This window comes from Suricata suricatta, chromosome 3 (assembly GCF_006229205.1).
Source record: "Suricata suricatta isolate VVHF042 chromosome 3, meerkat_22Aug2017_6uvM2_HiC, whole genome shotgun sequence".
Classification (NCBI taxonomy): Eukaryota; Metazoa; Chordata; class Mammalia; order Carnivora; family Herpestidae; genus Suricata; species Suricata suricatta.
Genome location: NC_043702.1, coordinates 175,211,320 through 175,220,072, shown reverse-complemented (window position 1 = coordinate 175,220,072; position 8,753 = coordinate 175,211,320). Strand labels below are relative to the sequence as shown.

The following is an 8,753-nucleotide window of genomic DNA, read 5'->3' as shown; positions in this document are numbered from 1 at the left end:
GGGGGGGGGGGGGGGGGGGGGGGGGGGGAGGATTAACAAGATGGATGATATCGAGGTTTCAAAGAGCCCAAGTCCTGTCCGTCCCCCCAGCACCGATCTGCCACCTTTCTGCAGAACTTCCAGGCCCTGGTCTTGAGTCAGAGACACCTGGTGAGAGACGACAGGAGGGACAGACACTCCGGGACTCAATGCTTAAGTATCCAGATAGTCACCAGCCCAGGATCTTTGGGGGGGGCTTGGAGAGTGATGCAAGAAGTGAATCCCCCAAACCAGCACCGGACTGGGGCTCCCAGAGACCTTTTGGTCTGGTGAGTGCTTCTGGGCAGAGTGAGAGCCTGTGGGAGCCGGCTCCATGGAGCACAAAGGCCACCTTGTGAGATTCCGACAGGGTGGCACCCCAGGCTCTCCACTCCGTGTGTTTAGCTGTTTTCTACCTAAAGTTCTTGTAGGATTTTGCTGGGGGTGGGGATGAGGGAGCGGGGATGCTGCTTTTTCTCTTAAAAAAAACAAGTCACTGGTCTGTTAGAATTCTGGGGACAAGGCAGGATTGTCGGGTAGGATAGAAAGTGTCCACCCAGAAGAGCCTTTTCAGTAGACGGAGAGAGAAAACAGGTAGGAAGGAGGAAGGGGTGCAGAAAGAAAGTTACCCTGAGTGAGGTCATCTCCCCCAGGGAAAGGTGGTTGTGAAAACTTTGGTTCCAACCTCTCAGATTTCAAGTTGAAAGGTATCATTTCACCTCCTTTGCCTTCTGCAGTTTGATGACATGTGGCCTGTGCCCCCCCATTCTAGAGCCAGAGAAGACAATGGTGAGTCTGGAGGGAGGCGACACTGAGCCTGCCCTCTGATCTCCTTCTCTGAAGTTTCTTCTTGCCACACTTGACCCCTTATTTCTCTTGGACTCTTGATTTTGTGTTTCCTCTCTTTGCCCTTCTAGATCTTGATTCCCAGGTTTCCCAGGAGGGCCTCGGCCCAGTTCTGCAGCCCCGGCCCAAATCCTATTTCAAGAGCATCTCTGTGACGAAGATCACTAAGCCAGATGGGGTGAGTTGGAAGAGAGGGCTGAGGGGAGCTGTGGCCAGGGCCTGCCCTGGAGAGAGCGGTCTAGGGGAAGGGACCCCCGGGCTCGCCTTCACCGAGGTTAGAGGCGCGGTCGGGACTTCTCCTTCCAGACCGTGGAGGAGCGCCGGACTGTGATGGACAGTGAGGGCCGGACAGAGACCACGGTGACCCATCAAGAAGCGGACGGGGGTCCTAGAGAAGGTACGTAAGGAGTGAGAATCCAAAGGGTCTCTTAGTTGCGTTTGAAGGGGGAACCCTTACTTTTCTAGTCTTTAATATTATTCCTTTTGTTTAGCATGTCTGTGTGTATCACTTTCTTCCTTAGATCCAGCCCCACCAGCGCCTCCAACCTTGAGTGATGCTTCTGCCATCCTGGATTTATTCCTAGGACGCTGGTTCCGGTCCCGGTAGCCTTGCCCCCCCCAGAGGCCTTCGGACCCCTGCCACCTTCCGCTCCCCCCGCGTCTCCGCCTGCGCCCCAGGGCCTGGGGTGTGCAGAGCAGTGGATCGGGGCTACGTCAGTATGTGACTCACCCGGACTGACCAGTAAAACCTTTATTTGTGCTACTTCTTCAGCCGTGGTTTTGTCCAGGCCATCGGCTAGCGCCACCCAGGGCTGCCCAGATTATCTTGGCCCACAGCTGCCCTCTCCTGAAGGTTTTGTTCTACTTCCAAAACCCGATTTGACACACAGGGTCAGGTACTTGGTAGAAGGATTATCCCTGTGGAGGAGATGGCTGTAGAGACAACCCCAGGAAGCCTTCTACGGCATCGATTCACTGAAGAGGAGGCCCGTGTGGGAGCGTCGGGGAGCGCTGTGCCCCTGGGGCGAGCCGTTCCTGGGAGCTTGAGGGGTGCACGGAAACGGTTCTCCTTTATTGGCCACATTCTTTCTTTTCTTTTCTTTTTTTAATGTATGTTGGAGAAAATATAACTAATACAAATGTTACTAGATTTTTTTCTCATTAGAGACTCTCTTATTGGCTTAGAGTAGGTGATCTTGTGCGTTCATTTACCTGTTTCCTTGAAGCTTTACTGAAAAGACAGACAATACAGGGCTTTTTCTTTTTTGTTTATAGTTTATTTTTGAGAGAGAGAGAGACAGAGCATGAAGCGGGAGGGGCAGAGAGAGAAGAAGACACAGAATAAGAAGCAGGCTCCAGGCTCTGAGCTGTCAGCACAGAGCCTGATGTGGGGCTTGAACCCACAGACCGTGAGATCATGACCTGAGCCGAAGTCACTTAACCGACTGAGCCACCCAGGCGCTCCAATACAGGGATTTTTCTAAGGAGACCTATCACAAGAACAAAGAAGAGACATAGTAATGACATCTTATCTTCTCATTTTCTTTACTGTATAATTTGGTGAACGGAAGTTGATTTATTGTGCCCCAAGTTTAAATTCCTCCTTATGGTTAGTGCTCTTTATCACATTTAGAAATCTCCACACCCAAGCTTGAAAGGAGACTCTCCTTTATTTCTCCTCCACAGATTTTACTAGGTTTGCTTTTTTACATTTAGATGATGTTGTTGTTTTAATGTTTATTTTGAAAGAGAGTGTATTGGGGGGGCAGGGAGAGAGCTAAGAGCATGGGGCCTAACGCAGGGCTCAAGCTGACGAACTGTGAGATCAGGACCTGAGCCGAAACCGAGAGTTGGACTTCACTGACTGAGCCGCCAGGCGCCCCTGTGTTTAGGTTCTGAAGTCCACCTGGGACTGATCTTCCAATCTGGTATGAATCAGGGGACCAACTTCATTTTATTCTATTTGGAAATATACATATGCATATATATATATATATATATATATGCATATGTATATACACACACACACAAATACCATATAAATATACTTGACACACAGATGCTTGTGTTGAGTCTGTCCATCTTTTCCATCAATCTCTTTGCCCACCTCTGTGCCCACATCACATTTTAAAGTTGTATAGTTGTATTTTATAGAAAATACACTCACGCCTTTCTCCTCTTTGAACTTCTGGTATGTAAGAATACAATGGATTAAAAAAAATTTTTTTTAATGTTTTATTTATTTTTGATAGAGACAGAGCATGAGAGGGGGAGGGGCAGAGAGAAAGACAGAATCGGAAGCAGGCTCCAGGCTCCGATCTGTCAGCACAGAGCCCGATGCGGGGCTCAAACCCACGAACGTGAGCTCATGACCTGAGCCGAAGTCGGACGCTTAACCGACTGAGCCCCCCAGGTGCCCCACAATTAATTTTTCTAATCAGCTTTTGGGAGTACCACCAGGAGCACGGAGCTGGAGACCACCAGACCCGGAGGGCGGCCTATGGTGTGAGAGCTCGGGACTCACACAAACCAAAGCAACCTGGGAGAAACAGTCTGCAGAAAGATGGAAATTTAGTGAGGACACATGTTTAATGTCTTTAGAAGCGTGAGATGATACACCCTGTAAATACAGCCAGAACATAACTCCTAGGGAAGAGGAATAAACATCGGGGAGTTAAAAAAAACCGTGATGGCAGAAATGAAAATCTATAGGTGTGCCTATACTTGGTTGGTTAAGCGTCCAACTTTGGCTCAGGTCATGATCTCACAGTCCGTGGGTTCGAGCCCTGCGTCGGCCTCTGTGCTGACAGCTCAGAGCTTGGAGCTGCTTCAGATTCTGTGTCTCGCTCTCTCTGTCCTTCCCCCGCCCATTCTCTATCTGTCTCTCAAAACAAAAAAAGGCATAAAAATTTTTTTTTAATGAAAATCTAGGGGCACCTGGGTGGCTCAGTCGGTTGAGCATCTGACTTCGGCTCAGGTCATGAGCTCACAGTTCGTGGGTTCAAGCCCCACATCGGGCTCTGCTGACAGCTAGCTCAGAGCCTGGAGCCTGCTTCAGATTCTGTGTCTTTCTTTCTCTGCTCCTGCCCTGTTCACGCTCTGTCTCTCTCTGTCTCTCAAAAATAAATTGTAAAAAAAAAAAAAAAAAAGAAAATCTATAAATAGATGTTGAGGCCAAAGCTGAGCAATCTGCAGGCAGGCAGGCCGGCCAGGTGGTAGGAACATAGGAGACAGGCGGAAATGTGCACCTGAGGCTGACGTTATATGTTAAACTTTTTAAAAAATAGGAAAAAAGATAAGAAAGCTAGAATGGTATAAACCATCAATGAAACAGACCAAGAAAATATCCCATAAGTGAAATATTTACTTATAACCTGAAAGACCCACCATATCCTAAATACCAAGGATGAAAATAAACCCACTATTTCAGAACACTTGAGACAAAGAAAAAGTCTAAGTGACAGAGGGCTCAGAGGAATCTAGGCATTCAAGGTCCCCTGTTGCATCTGCCCAGATGTCCCTACTTGACATGTCAGGATCCTACCCTAACCTACTCAAGGTTAGGGTCCTAAAAGCCCAAAGCCCGGCCGGGGAAACTGGCTGAGAATCCAGCGCTCTGAACAATTAGCAGGGGAGCCGACCCTCCGCTCTGGCGCCCCCGGGCACAGGTGAGGCTTTCCCGAAATGCTGTCCTGGGGCCACCTGCTTTCACAGTCTGCCTGGGCAAGGCCACGGTCCCGTGGCCTTACAGCCTCTCAAGTGCACATCCTCTGACCCAGTCACGCCTTCCGGCTGCCCGCTGCTGACCGTCCTGACAAGCTCCAGACCGCCCACACCCCCCCCACCCATAGCGACGGGGCTCCTGCCAGCCAGGCTGCGAACGAGCACTGCGCTCACTCTCGAGTTTGTGGAGTCACACTCCCGACACCAAGTCTTGAATCGGGTTCTTTGGAGAAAGGCGGAGAGGAGAGGCCCCGCGCACGAGGCCGCCTGCGGGGAGGAAGGCAGGTGAGGCGCACGGGGACGGACGCACAGCGCGGTTGCAGGAGGGGCCTCGGCCTGGCCTGCGGGGACCTTGGAAGCTGAGTGGCCCCTGTAGGGTGGTCGCACCCTGGGACACAGGGGCCCGGTCTGTCCCTGCCTCAACTGGCCGTCGACATCGGCCCTGCAGGCGGGCATGTAACCCTGGGCAAGGCTGTCTCCTGCCGTGGGAGGCACTGCTGTCAGGGTAGCAGCTGGGAAATGGGTGGATTGCCCCCAAACGGCAGCCGGGTAGAGCATTCTAGTACCCGCCAAACCTAGTAAAGGAGTACTGCGTACAGGTGCCCGTGGCCCTGCGCTCAGGAACCTCATCAGCTACGTACGGTACTTTTCAAATGTATGTCCATTTCCACCTCCCAGAGCATGAGCCACAGAAGAGCAGGCAAGGTGTTCTGCCCACCACGGCTTCCCAGGACCTAGAATTTGACTCCTACTTGAATGGACCTAACCGGAGACTTGCAGTAAGAAGTAGGAAGTCGCGGCGTGTTGGGCGGAGTCTCGGGGTGACAAGCGCCCAGAGGAAGGGCGGTGGGGCTCAGTGCGTGTGGGGAGCCGGCCAGAGCCGGGGTCCCCCAGCCCGGGCTGCATGGGGGCCGCACAAGCGTTCGGCGGCGGCTCCCAGCCCTGCAGTCTCCGGTCTCCAGCCCCGCCTCTCTGGATGCCTGTGCGATTTTGCAGACATCCACATGCTTGTGGGGAAAGCTTCATATTCCACGTGAAGAGCATTGTGCAACAGCAGATGGAGAGTCAGAAGATCTGGATTCGAATTCAGACTTATCCCTAAAGTAGCTGTGTGGCCTTGGTGAGTCCCGAGGCCCTCCAGGTCGTCAGGAGCAGGGCGGAAGCAGGTTGTTGAGGCCAAGCGCTGGCTCAAGATACTTCTCCGACCCATCAGCATGGGAGGGGGCTGCTCCTGGGAGGGAGGGGGAGGACAGGCAGGGCCGGCAGAGCCCGGGCAAACTCCAGGCGCTGGGCCAAGAGCCGGCCCTTGGACATTCTCCGGTTATCTCTGTCCTCCCTCCCCGCACGTGCACAGGCATTGCCGCTCAGGGGCTGAGCTAATTGGTTTTAAAGTCTTTCCCTTATCATTTCCCCCAGCAGGCAGTGGCTGTGGCTGTGTGGCAGGAGCCAGAGACAAGGTGTCCCCATCATGTCGCACAACCAGCCCCTGGCCAACGTCAAGGGCTGGCTCCGGCTCCGTAGCCTGCTGGCCCGGCAGTGCCTGGCAGAGTTCCTGGGCGTGTTTGTGCTCATGGTAGGCTGGGTAATGGGGCAAGGAAGGGGGGAGGAGGGCAGAAGTTTCTGTCTCTGTCTCTTCTTCCTGGCATCTCACTTCGTTCAACTCTGCATCATTTATGTCCCTGTCCCTCCCGTTCCGGTCCCTGTCCGTCTCTCGCCCCCCTTCCCTGTTTGCACTCCTCTCCCACACCTCCCGCTATTCCCTTCCCCGAGTGTGCCTGGCTCGGGGCTCTTCATTCCTGGTTCTCCGTTCCTCAGTTCCTCACCTCCCTCCCCCACCAGCTCCTCACGCAGGGCGCTGTGGCCCAGGCCGTCACCAGTGGAGAAACCAAAGGCAACTTCTTCACCATGTTTCTGGCTGGCTCTCTGGCCGTGACCATGGCCATCTACGTGGGTGGTAACGTTTCAGGTGAGGAGGGTGGGATTTGGCCACGTGCATGTTTGGGCGTGTGGTGATGGTGACTCATGGACATGGTCTCCTTGAGCTTGACTAGTGCCCTGGACTGAGATATGCCTTTGGCTGGGCTCGCCCCGCCCCTCCGTGTATCTCTCCTCCACTCGCCTAGACGGGGAGCAGGGGCAGTGCTTTAGGGTAAGTCTGTCTTCCCGTGTCCCCTGCCTGAAGGCCTCAGGGTCCTCTTTGCCCAGGGCCTCACCGGCTTGTGCCCCAGACGCACGCCGTGTCAGTGTGCCCGCCGCGAGTCTCGTCAGGAGACACGGACACTCGCAGGCAGAACGGGCAAGCCGGCCGGCCCGAGGCCCAGCCGCGCACACGGCTCGGGGCAGGGGCAGCAACCTGGGCTTTGCGAGTTGTGAGATGGCAGCAGCGGGCCCCGGGGGGCGCCAGGCGGCCACACCTAATGGCTGCTGGTCTTCCTTTCTGGTGCTTTGAAGGGGCACACCTGAACCCGGCCTTCTCCCTGGCCATGTGCCTCCTGGGGCGCCTCCCCTGGGCCAAGCTCCCCGTTTACTGCGCGGTGCAGCTTCTCTCTGCCTTCTGCGCCTCCGGAGCCACCTACGCTCTCTACTACGGTACCAGGGTCGGGAGGTCCCAGGGTCGGGAGCGTCCGGGTGTGGCTGGCGGCCCTGCGAGGTTCCGTGTGATCGAAGCCGGCGATCCGTCGTCCCCCGCCTGCTGCAGATGCCCTACAGAACTACACCGGCGGGAACCTGACGGTGACTGGCCCCAAGGAGACAGCCTCCATCTTTGCCACCTACCCCGCCCCTTACCTGTCCCTGAACAATGGCTTCCTGGATCAGGTAGGTGTGAGGGGGAGACCGGTCTTTGTCCTTGTCCCTTGGGGCCCCAGACGATTGTCCAGGCTCCGGGTGGGCCACGGGGTTGAATCTTTGGAGCATCCCCACCCCAGATGCCTGTGTCGGGCACGGTCAGAGGGCATGAGGCGGTGGCCGAGGGTGCTTGGGAGAGGAGGGGCAGATGGACCATCCGGCAGCTCATGGGGGCTCCTCTGCCTCTGTGGACTCCAAGGTTCTGGGCACGGGGATCCTGATTGTGGGGATCTTGGCCATCCTGGACACGAGGAACAAGGGAGTGCCTGCGGGTCTGGAGCCTGTGGTTGTAGGGCTGCTGGTCCTGGTCATCGGGCTCTCCCTGGGTGCCAACTGTGGGTTCCCACTCAACCCTGCCCGGGACCTGGGCCCACGACTTTTCACCTACGTGGCCGGCTGGGGCCCTGAAGTCTTCAGGTGAGAGACAGCAGCCTCCTCCCTGGGGCGGCCCCTCCGCACGCCTCCCTCCCCCACAGCTCTGAATCTGGGTCCCCAGCTCTCTCCTCCACAGTCCCGGTGGCTTCTCAGGACAGGGCCCCTCATCTGAGCACTGTGTCTCCCCTTCCTCCTCCACCCGTGGCACTGAGACAGTAGAGCTGGTCTTCTTGGGCATGCCTCGGTTACCTTTAAGCATTAGCCACCTCGCCAGCAAAATGGGTATATTCAGATGATTCTCTAAGACAAGGAGGCTGGACCAAGCTCTCCTGGGGTCTCCTCTCTAACCGCTGTGCCTTGTTGCCAAGATGCGGTCTTCCTGGCGTCCGTCTCCCCGGGAGCTGCTTTGGGGAGTTCTCTTGTTCCTGCTGAGGCTGGGGGACTCGCCCCTGAAGCCTTCCCTACGTGCCTCTCTTGCAGTGCTGGTAACGGATGGTGGTGGGTGCCTGTGGTGGCCCCTCTGGTGGGGGCGACCCTCGGCACAGCCACCTACCAGCTGCTGGTGGCTCTCCACCACCCGGAGGAGGAGTCGAAGCGGGCTCAGGATCTGGAGTTGGTCCAGCATAAAGCCTCAGGTCTGGAAGGTCCTGCCTCCGCTCAGTTGCCCCAGAGTTGGCTCTGAGTACGACGCGAGGCCCTCGCTTCCCCTGTGGACACTGAGCCGGAGCCGGAGATCCGGGGCTGGGAGCCAGAGGCCCTGCTTCCTCCCAAACTGGGGAGGCGACCCAGGGGCCAGGCCCGTGTTGCCCTCTGCACCCCTGCTCGTCTTCGGATCCGGAGGGCCTCGGCGGACGCAGTGTCTCAAAGCGGCCGCCAGAGGGCGCGCCCCCGGAGGCCGCGCGGAGGGCGGCGGCGAGGGGCGCTTCCCGCGCTGCTCGGCCCCC

The 8,753-nt window shown here is 56.1% G+C and overlaps 2 protein-coding genes across 5 annotated transcripts; both read left to right on the top strand.

The window, feature by feature from the left end:
• Positions 1 to 22: 22 nt before the first annotated feature.
• On the top strand, positions 23 to 2,050 carry HAX1 (HCLS1 associated protein X-1). The gene is made up of 5 exons (XM_029933233.1): positions 23 to 308; positions 756 to 807; positions 936 to 1,042; positions 1,171 to 1,261; positions 1,386 to 2,050. The coding sequence occupies exons 1-5, from the start codon at positions 45 to 47 to the stop codon at positions 1,469 to 1,471; spliced, it is 600 nt and encodes a 199-aa protein (XP_029789093.1). The 5' UTR covers positions 23 to 44; the 3' UTR covers positions 1,472 to 2,050.
• Positions 2,051 to 4,003: 1,953 nt separating this feature from the next.
• AQP10 (aquaporin 10) lies at positions 4,004 to 8,747 on the top strand. 4 transcript variants are annotated; one of them, XM_029936072.1, is made up of 9 exons: positions 4,004 to 4,872; positions 5,266 to 5,366; positions 5,584 to 5,707; positions 6,004 to 6,160; positions 6,427 to 6,553; positions 7,039 to 7,176; positions 7,286 to 7,404; positions 7,634 to 7,851; positions 8,290 to 8,747. In XM_029936072.1, the coding sequence occupies exons 4-9, from the start codon at positions 6,056 to 6,058 to the stop codon at positions 8,489 to 8,491; spliced, it is 909 nt and encodes a 302-aa protein (XP_029791932.1). In that variant the 5' UTR covers positions 4,004 to 4,872; positions 5,266 to 5,366; positions 5,584 to 5,707; positions 6,004 to 6,055; the 3' UTR covers positions 8,492 to 8,747. The 4 variants fall into 4 exon arrangements, with proteins under 4 accessions (XP_029791932.1, XP_029791933.1, XP_029791935.1 ...); XM_029936073.1 differs by having other exon boundaries at positions 5,266 to 5,373; XM_029936075.1 differs by lacking the exon at positions 7,039 to 7,176.
• Positions 8,748 to 8,753: the final 6 nt, after the last annotated feature.

What these genes read in the sequence shown, in the direction of transcription:
- HAX1 (XM_029933233.1), top strand. Translation starts at nt 45, where the DNA reads ATGATATCGAGGTTTCAAAGAGCCCAAGTCCTGTCCGTCCCCCCAGCA. An exon ending in TAGAGCCAGAGAAGACAATG is followed by an intron (nt 808 to 935) that starts GTGAGTCTGGAG and finishes TTGCCCTTCTAG; the next exon opens with ATCTTGATTCCCAGGTTTCC. An exon ending in AGATCACTAAGCCAGATGGG is followed by an intron (nt 1,043 to 1,170) that starts GTGAGTTGGAAG and finishes TTCTCCTTCCAG; the next exon opens with ACCGTGGAGGAGCGCCGGAC.
- AQP10 (XM_029936072.1), top strand. Translation starts at nt 6,056, where the DNA reads ATGTCGCACAACCAGCCCCTGGCCAACGTCAAGGGCTGGCTCCGGCTC. An exon ending in TGGGCGTGTTTGTGCTCATG is followed by an intron (nt 6,161 to 6,426) that starts GTAGGCTGGGTA and finishes CTCCCCCACCAG; the next exon opens with CTCCTCACGCAGGGCGCTGT. An exon ending in CGTGGGTGGTAACGTTTCAG is followed by an intron (nt 6,554 to 7,038) that starts GTGAGGAGGGTG and finishes GGTGCTTTGAAG; the next exon opens with GGGCACACCTGAACCCGGCC.